Source organism: Egretta garzetta, unplaced genomic scaffold (assembly GCF_000687185.1).
Source record: "Egretta garzetta isolate BGI_Z169 unplaced genomic scaffold, ASM68718v1 scaffold258, whole genome shotgun sequence".
Classification (NCBI taxonomy): Eukaryota; Metazoa; Chordata; class Aves; order Pelecaniformes; family Ardeidae; genus Egretta; species Egretta garzetta.
Genome location: NW_009260413.1, coordinates 2674745 through 2692308, shown reverse-complemented (window position 1 = coordinate 2692308; position 17564 = coordinate 2674745). Strand labels below are relative to the sequence as shown.

At 38.2% G+C, this 17564-nt stretch overlaps 1 protein-coding gene across 1 annotated transcript in view; it reads right to left on the bottom strand.

Annotated features, from left to right (window-relative positions):
* The window catches only part of ARHGAP10 (Rho GTPase activating protein 10), a 123297-nt gene that overhangs the window by 80873 nt on the left and 24860 nt on the right, over window positions 1-17564 (bottom strand). Inside the window, exons 4-8 of the mRNA XM_035899197.1 lie at window positions 14577-14648; window positions 11166-11267; window positions 7934-8044; window positions 5814-5918; window positions 1442-1571 (exon numbers count right to left, since the gene is read on the bottom strand). Coding sequence (XP_035755090.1) covers window positions 1442-1571; window positions 5814-5918; window positions 7934-8044; window positions 11166-11267; window positions 14577-14648 — 520 coding nt within the window. The remainder of the gene's footprint in view (window positions 1-1441; window positions 1572-5813; window positions 5919-7933; window positions 8045-11165; window positions 11268-14576; window positions 14649-17564) is intronic.

Sequence of the window (17564 nt, the reverse complement as noted above, 5' to 3'; positions counted from 1 at the left end):
TCTTTGTCTCACTACTACAGACAAAATAACTTTTCCCTATAAAATATCCCTTGGAAACTTTATTTAAGCAGAACATGGAAACCTAGTTTTCACTTGGTGACTTGAAGCTTATTTAAACTGCAGTTATTAAACTGAAGTTATTTAAACTGCAGATTAACACACCTGTGTTGCAAGCTCTACATTATCTACTGATTAAGGTCTGACCACATTTGCTGACACCAAAACTCACTCCTGATTATTCATACACACACACCCTACACAGAATACACTTACTTAAGAGCCCAGCTTACTGCATTGCAGTGTTATCAAGATTTGCACCATAATGGTACCTGTTAGAACTTGGATTGTGACCCTCTGTATCTCCTCACTTCTAGTAATTTACTTTTTTAAAAAAAAGGTCTGCAAAGGAATCTTCTCTGCCCCAGAGTATCAGGGAAGCCCTTCACAACTGGCTCAAGGTGACAGAGGATTTCACTGCCCCTAACCTGGAAGGTCTCACCGCCCTACTCCTCCCCAGTTCAGCTTCAGGCATATCCACCTCTGCTGAATCCTTTCAGCTGATTCTCATAATGACCAGGACTTATGAACTGATGTGACAGAATAAGTTTTTTCTCATTTTTTACTGCTAGTTCTCTTAACTTATTCCTGAACACTGTAATACCAATATTTCCATTGAGAATGTTGTAGAGTCTTGGATTTGTGAAACGTTCTACAGTCTTTACTTAAACAGTAATCAAATGTCATAAAAGTAAAATATCTCATCAGAATAAGCAAACAAACTTTCTATAAGGGCACGTCTAAAAAATATGATTTATGCAAAATGTTTTCTAAAAACCTGAAATAAATTACTTCATGGTCATTCCTTGAGTGGTAAGAACTCTGCATCTTATCTGGCTTTTTTACTAGAGTGAGGAAGATTTGTAATTGTTCAAAGTACTGACAGCATATGATTTGTGTGACATGCACCTTCACAGCAAGATTTTCAACACTAGCTACCTAGAATATAGCCTGCTTTGTTTGACTCTATGATCACAATTAGGTAATGAGAGCATATCACGGAACCAAGGAAATGACAGTCAATTTCATCATACTAAACTAGCCCAATTTTCAGAGGCTAATGTGACAACTCATGTTGTCTGACAACAAGTGTTTGACAGTTCTAGAGGAGGTCATTAGTAAGGGATTAAAAAGAACATGAAATACATCCTTTGATCAAATAAAACTTCCTGAATTCAGTCACCTTTGCTAAGAACTGTCACACTTTCAGCACCATGCTCTTTTTATGAGCCACAGTAACACTGCCATTAGAGACTTTGAACATTTACTCAGATAATTCTGTTTAATAAACTATAAATTCTTTGCATCTTCATGTTACCTGCAGAAATAAGACTTGCCTGTATGTACAATTTGGGCACTACAGGAATACAAAAATACACCTTACTTTTTTCCTGTACATAGAGATAGCCTTCCATCGTGAAGTGATTTGCTCTTTTATGTTCCTGAGGATTTTTTCTGATCTTGTTCATGAGCTCCTCTACCTCTGACCTCGTTCCTTCAAAACGATTTCGTGTCTAAAACAAGATGGCAAAACCCCATTAGTAGAGACAGTAGAAGAAAGACTTACTCTTCCTAGCAGATAGAAGTTATAATTATTTATAAAATGAGAGAACGATTCAGGTCATTTTACGAAAGTCAGTGAACAACTTCCATATGCATTTACTCTTTAAGTTTTCTGATATTTTTCAAAATTAAAGGTTTGTTTAGATACTAGCTGTTGTAACCATGAAAAGCACACAAAGATTGCCAGAGTAGATTTCTAAAACAACGTGCTGACCTGTTCATAAAGAAGTGAAATACTGAGAGCAAAATTACTCTGGATTTCAATATCCAAGTTTCCTTAGAAAAACATTACTACAGATGTTGGCTTAATTCACAAGATTCTAACTAGTTGTCAGGAGGACAGGATTTTCTGTGGTTATTGAGAAAAAAGTGACAGGAAGGTCACCAACAATGTATGCACATTGAGGCTATACACATGCCATATGTTTTGATCACACACAAACAGAAGCATGCAAAAAAAAAAAAAAAAAAAAACCACCAAAACCAAAAAACCCCAACACACCCAAACAAAAATACCCACAAAAACACAACCCAAGCCAAAGTCCAGTTGATTATTATTCCTGAATGTCACTCAATCCAAAGTTTGCAAGCAGTTGCAAGAGAAGTATTCATTAGAATATTAGTAAAAACAATCAGAAAGTAAGCATTCACAAACTATAAAATAGGACTACACAAAATAACAGATCAGCTCACACCTGAAACAAGAAACTCTTCAGTTTGGTCTGAAAAACACTGGCAATTGGCCAATGAGCAAATAACAAAACCAAAACAATCACGGTAATACCTCATTTTCTCTACCTACCTACCTGCCCAAATCACACAAACTGAGTACATTTAAATTCCAAACTGGTATTTTCCCCAGTTGGTACATGTGTTTTGAGGAAAGCATATACTTCCAGATGCATGCTTGTATGTCTTGTTGCTTTTTTAGAGCACCTTTATTTTTCTGAAAACAGATGAGCTTCTGAAAATGCTGACTCACCTATTTTATTTTTTTCCCCAGGACAAGCATACAGTTGCATACACTAACAAATATATCATGAATATAAACAAGTATCCATTCTTGTCCACAGACAGTTAGCACTATGCTCCTGACTGGCCATCTGTACATGCAAATTCCAGATTTATGCTTGGAAGGAATTTATTCATGGGCACACACACAGTCCATGCAAGCTGGTCAGAGCAGCCGCCCATACCTGTATGTTTTATAGAGGAAAGCTGAAGATGATGACTAGGTGATGACTAAGAACAACTGTCGCCTTACCTCCAGGCAAAACAACTGCTCTGAACCCTTCCTATATCCATCATCTCAATTTCAGGTCACATCTGCTTGCAGATTTTGGAGTTAGACCCCGCACATAAATGCATTTGCAAGGCTCCAAACAATTTTCTAATCTCCTTTTCATAATTTCCTACAAGAGCTGCATTGAAAAAAAAATATGCTCTGTACGCAGGACATAGGCAAAAAAATTGATAGTAACAGACTGCTCATACCTAAACCTTCCTGTCTGAGCACTGATCCCTCCAAGGTTAGACACTTTAAATGATCCTGCCAGGATCTTTGTCTTAGCTGTGCGCGTTCACAAATCCAAGCACGTGAAATGCACCCTGGGAATAGTGGGATGGAGCACCACAGGCTCCAAAAACCTAAAGAAAATTTCTATCTCCTTTTGTGCTGTGACAAAACTGAGCTTAACCAGGAGTTGACCACAGCCACTGCACCAGTGTGGCTACGCCTCCTCTTCCCAGGGAAGGCCAGGTTTGCTTGCAGGGCAGGAGAACACGGTCAAAGCTGCAAGGATCCTTGTATGGGGTTGCACACAGAACTGAGATAACACGAGAAAAGTCCTGGGAGTGCGGGGGAATCTAGTTGGAGACGCAGGATTTTTACCAGAGAATGAGACTGTTGGAAAAATCAGCTTACTGGAGCCTGGGCTACAAGACTGGGTTGTTTAGGTTTGTTTTTTTTCTTTCATTTTGAGGGAAGAGTGAGGGAAAGGCAGAGTCTGGGGCAGGGTGTAGAGGAGAAACCCACAGCATAACTCTCAAAGTAAAGACAACCTGAATGAAAAGGAAGGCAATTACTGCAGGCATGCTGGCAACTCTCAAATCACTCTCCATATCCAGCTAGCCTCTCTGTACTGAATCTTCTACCCTTCAATTTCCAGCATGTCAATGTTCTGCCACATAGCCAAGCCCTAGTTCATTTTTCCTTCGGGATGTTTTGTTCATCTTCAACATAGTGGAGAAGGTGTCATGTTCTTTTGTGATCTTTTCAGATGCTTCCTTCTATTCTCCTCTTACCTCAGATAGTTGTCAAGCCTTGTCTCCTTCCTTTCTACAGCGTTCTGAAATCCAGGTTGTTCTTTCTACCTATTCATAAAACTTTAGCTGTAATGCTCCATCTCTTTTGGATTTCCTGGGGCACACTACAATACCACTCAGTTGATTGAAAATACAGCTGTTGAGATTAGCTTGCTTTCTTATTGCTCATCACTTCTTCAGACCACTTCACTGGCTCTTTTCCATCTGTAATCTGAAATTCAGCTCTTCAAAACCGTATCACAGCTTCCCTCTCATGTTTCATTTCTGGCTCATCTTGCATCAGCTCCCCTCTACGCACTGCGGCTCTGTGCTGCTCCTCATTCTGCTAAGCTAACTGCACAGAAGAAGCAAGTCTGTCCTAAAATGCATGCTTGTGTCCCTTTTCATGTCTGGGGAGTGGACACATGTAAAGTATTGCCCAGGTCCTGTGGTCAGGTTCTGCCCCAGGAACCGAAGTGCAGGACTGGAGATGAGATGGTCGATACGGCGTTGCTTATCAGTTGCCTGGTTCCTGGAAGACTACATTTAGTTAAGTGACACACTACTTCTCTTTTTTTAGTGTTTGCGTGTGTGCGTGCACATTTGTGTGGGTCTCAATGTGGTTTAAAACTAACGGAAAAACTGAAAGTGCCTGATATAACTCTGTGAAAATTCCCTGCAGAAGCACTGACTTCTGCCATGGAAGTCTGCTTTTGAAGTTTACTCAGTTCCCCTACCCAAACCAAACAACAGCTCAACGGGAAATTTGAGACTTAAACATATGAGAAGAAAATTAAAGGAATGGTATCATGACACATGAAACATGTCACTATGTATTACAGCAACCGTAATCCTCTCTTCCGCCTTTCTGTGTCCCTGCTGGTTAAGCCATCTCTAAAAATAGACTGCAACCTCTGAGAAGTAGTTTCCGTGTCTTAATTCCAGGTGCCCTTGGAGGTCAACAGAACAGACACACCATCACTAATTGCTTGTTTGCAGTAAGGTACATGGTTTATTCCCTACCAACAGGCCTCTGGCACATCCAAGTTCCTCTGAGCAAGTTTTATTCTTCAACAGATCTCAAGGAAGCAAACAGACCATCTGACTAGTGACTCTGTCAGTCCCACTGCTTCAGCCTGTCGCCTTGCTTGCTGCTCTTCCAGTCCCGAGCAGATCACACTGGGCAATTTGGTGCGAGGGTACACTGACTAGTGGTGGCCCCCTTAAAGGAACACATCATTTTGTCAAATACGCCATGGGTGCTAACACCAAATCTCCTTATACAGTTCTGCACCCCAAACCAACAGGGATGTTCTTGCCTGAAAGGGCTGCTTCGAGACAAACAGAAACTCCAAAGTCACACTGCTGGTAGAGATACCAAAAACAACACTGATAAGCCCAGCTGGTTTTCTTTCCTTTTCTTAGTTATGGATAATATAGCCCTATCAAGCAATGACCCTCAGACGTGATCACCCCATACTCTATTTCAAACACACCCAAAACACTGAGAACCTTGGCATTTCATTACTCTTCCTCTGGATTCTCCAGTGTTGTATGCATTTTAAGAGACTTCATTCATTTTTAAACTCTTTAATGATAATCCTTGTGTTATGCCTCTATAAAAAACTGGAAAAAGGAGTGCGGGCCTTTTACCTGGTGTTTGGTTTTTAGAGGAGCATTAGAAATGACAAAATAAGAACTCACTGGAATTAGCGATGATTTGTTCAGCAATGTGGTTGGTTAGCCAGGAGATGGCACTATATCCCCAAAGTTCACAGGCAATGCACTAGCACCGAGGAAAGTGTTGGCAATATACTGTATATACAGTAACTTAGCATGCAATTTTATTTTAAAAATTAAAACTGGCATAGATAGCAATCTCAACTTACATTTTGTATATTTATCTGAAGGGCCATTTTGTAATGATTGAAGTCTTTAGCAAGTTCATACCCCTGATGATAGAAAGTGAACAAACCTTGAAAAAATGATAGCACCTGAAATACAAATAAAAAACTTGTTAGAATGGAAAACTCCATTTACCAGAATATGACTGCTGCACATAGCCTTTTTCAGAAAGATCAGAGATAACAAAACAATTATTTTTTAAAAAATTTCCACTAATACCTACAATTTATGAATAACTATTTAGATCCAAACGATCAGCTATTTATATAGACATTTCTGGGTGGTCCTGCCTCTGGAACTTCACAACCGAACTCTACCATAACTTTGACCATAGGCAATGTATATTGCCTATCTCCCAAACTTTCCTATGCAATGTTTTCCTCCAGCTGCCCTGATACCAATGATGTCCGGAATAAAATATTTGTTCGTAAGATAGTAATGATTATTCTGTCTTTTAGTCACTATTTCCCTGGTCATTTCCCCTCCCTGCTAATGACCACGTTGAGATGACTTTCCTAAGAGTCAGCTGGTATGTTCAAAGAAGGAAACTCTCCCTCCAGTAACTTTACCCATCACTGCTTTTTGTATGCAGATCTGACCCCCTATCAGAACCAGCAAATTTAAATTTAAAAAGTTTCAATTTGAAAAAACAAATGAGTTATACCATATTGGAAAAAGAGTGAGGTGCAGTACTGCCTACCTCTCCTGTTTGTTTCAGGTTGCTGGAAAGAAGTGAGTGACACAGGAAAGAACAACTCTCTTTAATAAAGAGAACAAACGCAAGAATGCATTTAACCAAGTCTGAAGTCATATGCAAATAAACCATTTTCAAAAATGCAAAAAACACAATACATTTAAAGTATTATGAAGGGGAAAGAGAATAAGAATTTGGTACTAAATAATTTCAGTTTACTACCGTAGTGAAAACTTCAAATACAATTTGAGCAACATAAAGTTCAGCCCCATCCAGATGGAGCTTTCAGAAAACAAAAAGGGACATGTTTCAAAAACATAATTTGAAGATTCATTACTCTAGTTTGGCTCTGAGGAAACTTCAAATGGTTTGAAACACAAGAACTGAATCCAAAAGTATTTAGGATTAAATATATATATATATATAAAACTAAAAAGAAAACAAAAAAACCAATACATCAACAGAAAAAAAATCCCACACAACCATATTTCACCTTTTCCCATTCCTTGAACAATGCTAGTATTTTTAAAGCTATGTATTCCCACTTAAGGACTTCAGCAATTTTTTCATACAGGAAAAAGCTATATTAAAATATACATCTCTCATTAACTCCATAACAATCAACTACTTTGATTAGGGACATTTGGGGCTTTTTTTTCGTTATTACATAAAATAATTGCATCAGAATAAAAGGACAGACTTGGCCCAAAACCACAGACTTCAGAGCATAAGCAAATAGAATTCACATCTACAATCCACCCTCCCTTTATCTCAGTATTACACTTACTGTTCTCTTGTTTCATAAAGTCGAATTTATACTATGAAGCTAGTGCACATTTCAGAAAAACCACTGAAATTCAGTGGAACTCCTTTATTTCTGCATGGATTCAATTGCAATTGAAATCAAACATATCAGACTACCTGATAATGAGCTTTTTAGCCAGCAGCACCCTCTTAATTAATTTATATCCACACTTCTTCACTAACAGGCCTCTGAGTGCAACCTTCATACTGAAAATGAAACTCTTCACATTAGTCAGAAATAATATTTCAGTGGTTTAAAAAAAAAAATGCAGAAAGCCTGACCCCAACATCTTCTTCTCAAATCCTCTATTCTCATTCACACCATATATCGAGGTTTTTGCAGTGCAGCCCAAAGTTTCATACATTTGCTGAAAATCAACATCAATGGATCCAAATCAACTGTAATTACTGAGGTAAGTTTCAAGATGCCTAGTTAATTGTATCTGTACTAGCAATTTGCACAGATGTAACAAGGGTTCTTTAAATTCTGTTGTCACACAGTTGCATACATTTTCCCAGAAAACAGAGCTCCTTGGCTTTTTTCCAATTGCATTCCTTCTCCGTCCCTTATGAATGAAAGGGTAGGCTGAATTCACTGGTACTTACAGGTTCCACACACTCAAATTTCTTCCGCTCCTGTATCTCTTGCAACTTGCATACATACTCGAGGGACAGCTCATAAAAGTGTTGTCTGTTCTGCTCCACTTGGTTATCTGCCTGCACACAGAATACAGCTAATGAAGTTTCAAAGACATTTTGCAGACAGCTTCAAAATGACACATGTATAGCATACAAGTGGCAAGCGATAATTTCCTCCAGACTGGGATTTGTTCCTTTACAACACAGCTCATTCATTTACTTTTAAATGGCAGCAGCAATTCCTTTTTACCAGATAACGTATGTTTTGAATAATGAGGCTAAATTTTTAAGAAACATTCCAATAACACCTTTTCAAGCTTCTTTTCTATGGAATCCAAGCCAAATACATCAGAGCAGGTACTCGTGCACTGCTTTAATAGCATTGAAAAGGTGCCTGCTCAGAGAAAGGGGGCTAGCAGCATCATCCATTAGAGAAGGGGGCAATCATCTCTCCAGTCAAACTAAAGAAAATGTTATTGTTGAAAACCACACTGCTGGTACCCTAAGCTTTACTCTGTAACCCAGATAACTGTTGTAAATAGCCAGAATGCTACTGTACCCATCCCACACCTGTACTTACTCTGACTGGCAAGAAAAGCAATCTAAAAAAAGTTTGCTTATTGGTAAGACACTTCACAAGTTTCCACAGAGCATCAAATATTTAAAAATGCAGCCTTATTAGCTGCAGCTGACTTTTAGCTCAGATTTGCTGAAATGCAAACTCCATACTGATGGTGAACAGTTGTATTTTAGCTGCCATTCATTTGTACATAACTATTTACCCTTCTGGCATGTATGTATTATTTCATTAAGGTATTACTTAAGGTGCATGTGCCCTCATTAAACTATAAAACTTCAAGAACTGGGTAACAGAAACCTTTATTAAAATACATTGAAGGGCTACAAAAGGATACTCTAAGTGATTAACAGGTACTTTTTGCCCACGTGGTAATACTAAATGCTTCTACACTAACTTACAAAAAGAAATGGAGAAAGGGTTAGGTGAAAGGACCAGACTTACTATCACACACTCTGTCTTAAATACCGAGACTATATCCTTCAGGAAGAACAGTGACTGCTATGCTTTAATAGGATAAGTCAAATCAGCTTTGACTGACAAGACAGTTTTGCCTTAAGACGCGCTTTGCTTTGCTGCTCTGTGCTAGAAATCCGTCAGCAGCTAAAGGGGCATAACAAAAAATGCTGTTAAAAAAATAAAGCACCGATATGCACATCACTAAGAAAAAGTGTACTGAAGGGTAGCCATAGAACAAGACTATGAAGCAGGTCCACTAGGACATCTGGCTAATTGATAGTAAGACTGCCCTATATACACCAAAGCCCCATGTAAGCCTGTTTTTCTCTCTCTTCTTTGTTTTTCGGTTGGTTATTGTTTTGTTTGTCTCCCTCCACCCCCACCCCCCAAAGAATACAACACCCAACACAGCCATTTTATTAATCCCTTCAATTCCCCTGTGAATAAATTATCGCGACTCCTCATTTTGTTGAGCCACAAGCCTCCCCACGCACCCAACAAGTTCACTCGCTGTTGCATTGTACTTTGTGTAATGCCCAAGAAATACAGAAATAAGGCACAACACACCGTGCCTCAGTGAAATTTCAGGAATATCCCTCCACTAAGAGATTCAAAGGCAAGGCTATGTTAATGTAAGACACGCTCCACAACATGGCATGTTTTTCATCAATTTGTTTTGTCAAATTTATAGCTGCATCCTTTATTTATGCCAGTCAGGAACTGACACAACTAGCCATGTATAATACTAAATTGGGAAGCTCCCATGCAATTATATACATCTATTTTCTAAGCTTGTGCAAGAAAGTTTTTCCTATTTAGCACTCTGATGACATGCTGCAAGTCTTTTTTTTTTTTTTAGTTACTTATACATTTATACTCCAGAATTCAATGCACAAAAAGAGCTTGACTGAAGGATTTCAGAATTTTTGTTCACAAAACTTTGAAGGACGTTCAAAACAAATCTATTTGCTAATTCTATTCTTCACACATGCTTTAAAACTTCAGACCATTATTTGATACAGCTTCAAAACGCCTCTTGCAGGCATTTTGTATTTTTCCGTTGAGGTTAGGCCTCATTTCAGACTTTGAAATATGGTTCTTGATATCATCAAGTAAGAGATTATAATTAATACTTTTTCATCTTTTCTGCATCAAGTTCTTCAGCAGCTGATCAATTTGATAAAAGTACAGGTCCTGACACATTAGCAAAGCCCATTAACTTCATTGGGACAACTCAACTCCCCAAAAGATGCTTGTTTATGCATGTGAGAGCCTATGTTGCAAATGGAGAAGTAACACCCTAATGAAACTCAAGAACAATTTGAGTTCTCAAGCTCCTAGCTAACTTGCCAGTTACATTAACTATTTTTTATGAAAGATGACATAGACTATTCGGGGTGGGGTAAAAAGCAGGGAAAAAAGTTACCCCTGAGGAAAACATTAAGTGATTAATGATACAAGGCATTCATAGACTAAGCTTTAATAATTCTGACATAATTACATTTCTCTGAAAAAAAACCCAAAACCTTCTGCCTACAGCAAGCCTCTGCAAGATTTCTCTGCTATCGTCTCATGTACTATTTGCTGTTGCTCCAAAAATAAAAGCTATCACAAATAAGGATGATGATAATAAACCCACAGGGACAGAAGGAATGCCAGGCAAAACAGATCTGGTTTTAAGTTACAAATTGTCAACAAACTTTTTTGTAGCATTACTTGACAAAAACAAATCTTCAAAACATAAGAAGGAAAAAAAAAAAAAATCACAAAAACACTTCTTTCAGGAATATAAGTCTTGCTGTACTTTGCATTAAGCATTAACACAGTACATTTGATCAATATATACAATGCAAATTACATAGATGCTAAAGTCTCATAAGAAATGCAGAGTTTTTCACAACATACTTGCACTCTGCTGTTTCCCGTAACTACATAAAAATTTAACAGGATGTTCAGTATATCATACACACATCAAGTAAAGCCCTCAATTCAGAAAACATTATGGGTACACCACTAAGCTCAGCAAATACTGACTTTCTCACCAACCCTTCCAGTTGACAGAAATTTTCCTTTTACCACTATGAATGCTGGCTTTGCATTTGCATAAAATACATTTACCTATTCAAAAGCCTGTAGCTTGCATTAAAAAGAAGGCAACAATACCTCTTGTAATTGTAGCTCTTTCTTCTTTGCTGATAAATTCAAATGCTTTTCTAACAAACTGTAGTTCTTCTCTGTCTCTTTATCAAACTTTTTCTTTTCCTCCTAGACACCGAAACAAAGTAACATTCATTTATATATAAAAATGTAATAGCCTCCTTCTTTCTTCTTTTAAAATTCTATTTAATCAAAGAGAAACAAACTATCATAGCTCCAATAACTAATGAAAAGTATGCTTCCAACTCATTTTTAAAATTTATTTACAGGCTAACTTGAAATCCCATTGCGTCACTATGGTGAAGTTTATCACATGAATGCTTACATCTTCTAGGTTAAAAAGCCAAAATCAACACCTCTTCTTGATGTATTTTTCATTATTTTCAGGGATCATCCACATCACCTTGGTTTTGAATTGAGGACTTCAAGGGAAATACCAGTTTCATGGAAAGTATTTTTTTCAATAATTGACGGAAGAAAGTGTAAAAACGTCATTTGATTAAGTTCCAACAGTTTCACAGTTCAAAACCCAAAGCAAATACAGCTCCATATTCCTTAAGATTTCTTGACTTTAAAGCCATACAAACACCTCTGTGCTGAATTCCTGCTTCTACCAGACCACTATTGTGCCCGTGAAGAAAAAAAAAAAAAAAAAAAAAAAAAAAAGACTTTATATAACAAAGAAAAATCTCCATAAAACATATAATTATGCTAGCAAAAGAGCATCTCTCACAAACACGAGTAACATTTGCATGTGCAAACCCATTTCTCTGACTATCAAAAAGTCAGAAGTATTGGAAAAGGGAGAGCCATTAAGTGTTTCTAGGAAATCCGAGTTCTTTAGTAGAAGACATTATAAAACAACACTTTCACTTCCTCAGTTCTAGTTTCTTAACTGTGTGTTATGACAGAAATCAGTATTGATGAAATTAACCAACCAGTTTTGAAGCTATTTTTAGTATAACCAACTACAGTTGAAAATAATCTAAAATAAATAAAATCAAATATTAAATTACATATTCAAGAACTGACAGATTTACTCATCAGAAAGAAAACAATTCAATTAAAATATTTTTCCATCATCCGGCACTCTGGAATTTCATTTAAACGTATTCTACCCAACATACTGGTTAGACTCTACAGACATACTTGCTCATATTTGTCTCTCAACCTTTCATTTTTAATAAGTAATACTATACATAATAAAGCATAAGTTTTTATTCTCTGAACGACTGAATTCTGAAGATGGCATTCTATTAAAGAGGGGATCTAAGCTGTTTAGGATTGCTTCTCAGCAAGGAGTTTTACCAAAAATGCTAGGTTTTTTACTCCATTATGAGTCTAAGAACTTCCTTTAAAAAAGCAGCCACAATATTCCTTACCAACTGAGAAACATTAATATAGGCGTATGGGATTAGTGATTACAGTAACATATTAGCATATGAAAAATCAAGAAGAAAGTGTAGCGGGGCGAACTCTGTGTTTATATTAGCAAAATTTCCATTGAACTGGTCAACAGTCAAGTGCTGACAGAAAAAGAAAGAGCTATTGACTTCTAAATAGGCAAAGCCAGAAATTGTACACATGTAGTTTGGGATTAGAGCAACAACATCTTTTACTAAGGGGTAAAATTCAATAAGGGTCTCAACTTCCAGCAATATGGAGCTAAACTTTTTTTCTTTTCTTTTTCTTCTTAAGCCTAACTTAGGCCATTTCATCAGCACAGGATGTAAGGTATGGGAAGATCTGAGGCAGCACGTTCAACTTTTATTTTGTAATGGTAGAGCGTAATTTTTTCCTAAAGCAAATACTACACAAATTTCCAGATATATTTCACTAATAGATGCCATAACTTGAGCTTCAGAGCAAAGCAGTACTATATTTCTAGTGTCAGTACTTTGATTATATTGAATTAATATTCAGTTAAGAAAATTCAGACTTAAATACTTTTATAGAGGACTTGCATTTAAACGTTACACAATTACGTAAGACACTTCTATTTAAGGTCACTGGGAATTCTGACCAAAAAAAATGGCTAAATCACAAATAAGAGCTTCAATTTCACAGAAACAGTATGCAAGGAGACACAAGGGAAGAAGCATCCAACCAAATAAAATGTGAGATGCAGACTGCGTGCATGTGACTTGTGATGTTAGAAACATCAGGGACAGAATTCTGACTAGTAAATGAGCGAAGATCACAAGATAATTTAAAGCATTAGGAGTTCTCACCACAAAAATGGCAATATTCTTTAACACCAAAAATACTGTTGAAATAATCCAGTCATTATAGCTGCTTCTGTAACAATAGGCTACGTTTAGAATGAATTCTCTTTTTCCTTAGAAGACTCCCTGTATTACTGACCAAGTTTTTATTGTATGTTGGTTGGGATGTCTGATAGACTTCTCAGAAGTCCATAAAATTACACAAAGCTCATTGTACTATTGAACTGTAATGACTTATGGTCAACAGAGCATTTTCCATTCGTGAACACTGAAATCATACCCAGAACATGTTAATCATTCCTGTTCAAAATGCATAGCGATCTCATAACTAAAACATTACCTTAGCTATTAAATATCACTGCTGATGAAGTAATAAAATTATAAAATAAAACATCTGCAGAGTGGTAGTTAAAAAATGTATGAACTGAGTTTTGCAACAGAAAACTGTGCTAAATAGCTGGTTTTCTTTTTTGTTTGTTTGGGGTTTTTTTGGTTTTTTGAATAAGCATTTGAATTTCTCACTGGAAGAAGGAAGGTGGGCAGATACAAAGAGATACAACTTGTCCTTGTTACTTTTATCCAAAATACACAAAGTTTACGGTGCATTTTTTCTTTTTTAAATATACACAACTTATTGACAATCTTAAAAAAAGTTACTGAATGCTTTCACAAAAAAAAAACCACACCCAAACAACTCTGAATGATATCCTGTCTTTAGCCTCTCCATCTCTATTTTCTTCCACTCATATAGAGGCAATGAGTTATTTAAAACAAAAAGTAAAACAAAGGCAATTTTCACCTTGCAGGTTGTAAAAATACGGTTAAAAGCATACAAGTGAGCTCCTTTAAGTAGTTAATATTTTTCAACCTTGGTGCAACTGCAAGCAAATACAAAGCAGAACAGGGTTACTCATTAGGAAAGAGGGCAGGCTGTTAGCAGGACTGCTCCTATTCCAGACACAGGAGATAAGGAAGGGGGAGGAGAGAAGGAAGGGAAAGGACGCACTCTTTTCTTCTTGAAACATACTTTTCATTTGTTTCTGAAGCAAGTTCTCAAAGTAGGAAAAAAAAAAAAGGTGTGAATACATGAGATATAACAACAGTATCTCTCTGCCAAATACATGTCATTACTGCAATGCAATCCAAGTAGAGAAATTAAAGAAACTTATCATAAAGACAATGAGGGACAAACCTTTACAGCTCCTAGCTGCTCTTTCCTGAATCTTTCCAAAGGTTTGATCAGAGTTTCAGTAACACTCAGTGCCTAAAGAAAAAAAGCATGTGTTAGGTTTCTGTAGCCAGACTGACAAGTCACTTTAGCATCAGCAATAAAAAGAAAGAAGCAAGCAAGCAAGCTCTGAGGTAAAACAAAGGAGAAGCATGCACGTTAGGAGTCCTAAGTCCTAAACAAAATTAAAAAATATTTAAAAAAAAAAAAAAAAAAAAAATCACATCTCTGAGTTCGTTCAAGCTTTCAAAGTTTTTTTCACTTATTTCAATACACTGTCAGGAAAATTAAATCTAAATCAAACACAGAAACTTCAGAAATTTACAGGTTCCAGGCAAACTGCAACTGCATTACTTGTGCCAGTCTTGCAGATCAAGTTGATGGTCTCAATGACCAGAATGAGACACAGGACAAATGGTTTTCCTTTGGGGACACAAAAATTTCTGCAACAAGAAACACTACAAACAACTGTAGAATGGACTCCTGAGCAGCAAATAATAAGGTTTTAATGTATGGCTAAAGCCATTAGGCATTGAGAGATACATGTATTTTCAAATATTTACATTTAATTACATTAAGAAAACCTTAAGTTAGCCTAAGTTGTAAAATCAAGAGGTGTAAAGTTACGAAACAACAGGTTTAGTTTATTGGGTGAGCAGCCACCAGTGAGCGCGCTTAAAATAAACAGCCTCGTAGCCCTACTAAAGAGAAACAAAATGGACACAATATACCATTATAAGACAGAAAACTGTAGCTTATTAGATCTGGCCAGCAAACACAGTTTCTAGTTCACATGAAATTTCACCAGAGATGGAGTAGGGTTGGGTTTGGTGCAAACAAGCCTTAAAATCTTAAAAAAATGTTCGAAATTGCAGCAAAGTTTGGAACTTCTTCAACACAACCGCAGCATGGAAAAGATGGCAAGAGCATCGGAGGTGTGGAGGAGCAGGTGGGATCCTTTTAGTCTCAGTCCTAAGGCAGACCCACAAAGTAAATTGTGCGCAGGAGCAGGCTTATCACGGCATCAGGGCTGAGCTGCCAGGAGCCCAGGCAGAGCTCCCTGGAAGCCCACCTTAGATATAACAGAAGGCTTTCTCTCTCTTCCCCCTGCCACCACCCCCTTCAAATGTGAAAAGTTTCAGATAAAACACTGCAGGCTTAGACCAGCCTTCTGGAACACTTCTGAAAAGCTCTTATCATAAAACACAAGAGGGATGTATTAGAGATCTGGCACAACACAAATCTGAATAGCACTGTCTGCTCCCACCCACCCCCAAAGCCATGCAGGGATTACTGTGGGAGCCATCCTGCCAACTCACTGTAACCACAGCAACCCAGATTTTTGAACAGCCACAGCAGCACGCTAACCTGTGTAGCTAACTGGAAAGCCAAATATCAAGCAAGTCTGGGCCAAACTGCATGTTGCACAGTCACCCATACAACAGATACTCCCTAACTTCAGAGCACTTTTCTCATGGCCCAAACTTTTTCTTTCTGCATCCACTTCCTGATATTGTCAAAAACACTTAAAGCACCCTTCGCTGCACCCTTGGTGGGAGCAAAAGAAAAAGGAAACCCAGTAATTTTGTCTTCCAAAAGTGTACAGCAGCACCAGGCTAACCATGACACAGGAGACCCTTGCATCCAGCTGGAGGGTGGGGGAAGAACAACAGGGCATCTTCTTCCCGGTCTCCAGCCCAGCAAAGAGATCTCCTGAAGAGTTTATCCCAAGGCTTTGGGAAGGCACTTTGTGGCTGGAGAACCTTTTGTCCCTGAGCTGTCTCCGCTTCACCAAAAGAGAACCAGAGCAGTCAAATGCCCCAAACAGGAGCTGGACTGTGGTCCTAGAAAGGATTTAGCCCGCCTGGCAGCCTATGCGTATATATCGTGCCCCTGTACTCGGTGCTGGTGAGGCTGCACCTTGAATACTGTGTTCAGTTTTGGGCCCCTCACTACAAGAAAGATGTTGCATTGATGGAACATGTCCAGAGGAAAGCCACAAAACTGGTGAGGGGTCTAGAGCACAAGTCTTTTGAGGAGCAGCTGAGGGAACTGGGGTTGTTTAGTCTGGAGAAGAGGAGGCTGAGGGGAGACCTGATCGCCCTCTACAACTGCCTGAGGGGAGGCTGTAGAGAGGCAGGGGTTGGCCTCTTCTCCTTGGTAATGGATGATAGGACAAGGGGGAATGGTCTGAAGTTGTGCCAGGGCAGGTTTAGGCTAGACATTAGGAAAAACTTCTGCACAGAAAGGCTTGTCAGGCTCTGGAATGGTTGTCAGGGAGGTAGTCGAGTCCCCATCCCTGGAGGTATTTAAAAGAAGTATAGATGAGGTGCTTAGGGACATGGTTTAGTGGTGGGATGTCAGGGTTAGGTTAAAGGTTAGACTTGATGATCTTAAAGGTCTTTTCCACCCAAAGCGATTCTATGATTCTATATCCTAACTATTCAAGCAGTCACCAGGAGTCTCTAGGGCAGTTTTTAGGATACTCAGGTTTTTCAATTTCTGTCAAGCTCCCAAAACTTTCCTGGAAATTCTTAGGGGCTGAAAGAAAACAGCAGTTTGGATTTACAACTGGATCAAGCACCAGAAGGAGCTTCCTGGGACACAGCAGAAGCGCCTGAGGACTGAGGGATCTCTCCTTGCTGACCACAAGCATTCTCACAAGTCAGAGTGGGGAACTACTCGCAGACATCACAGAATAGTCCTATATTGGAAAACTTTAAGAAGTTTAAATTATTTCTGCCACTTTCCTCTACACTGACAAAGGGAGAAAGCTATGAGGCCTCCCGAAAGCAAAACTCCATGAGGATGACGCTAGCTGCCAGGATGTAAGAGCACCATGGTTAGTGGAATCATTTAAAAGAATTTAAAGGTAGCAACTGAGCACTTAAATGGTCAGAAGGTTAAAAATAAGTATCTCACAACCAGTTGCTTATTAGTTGTTTGAACTTT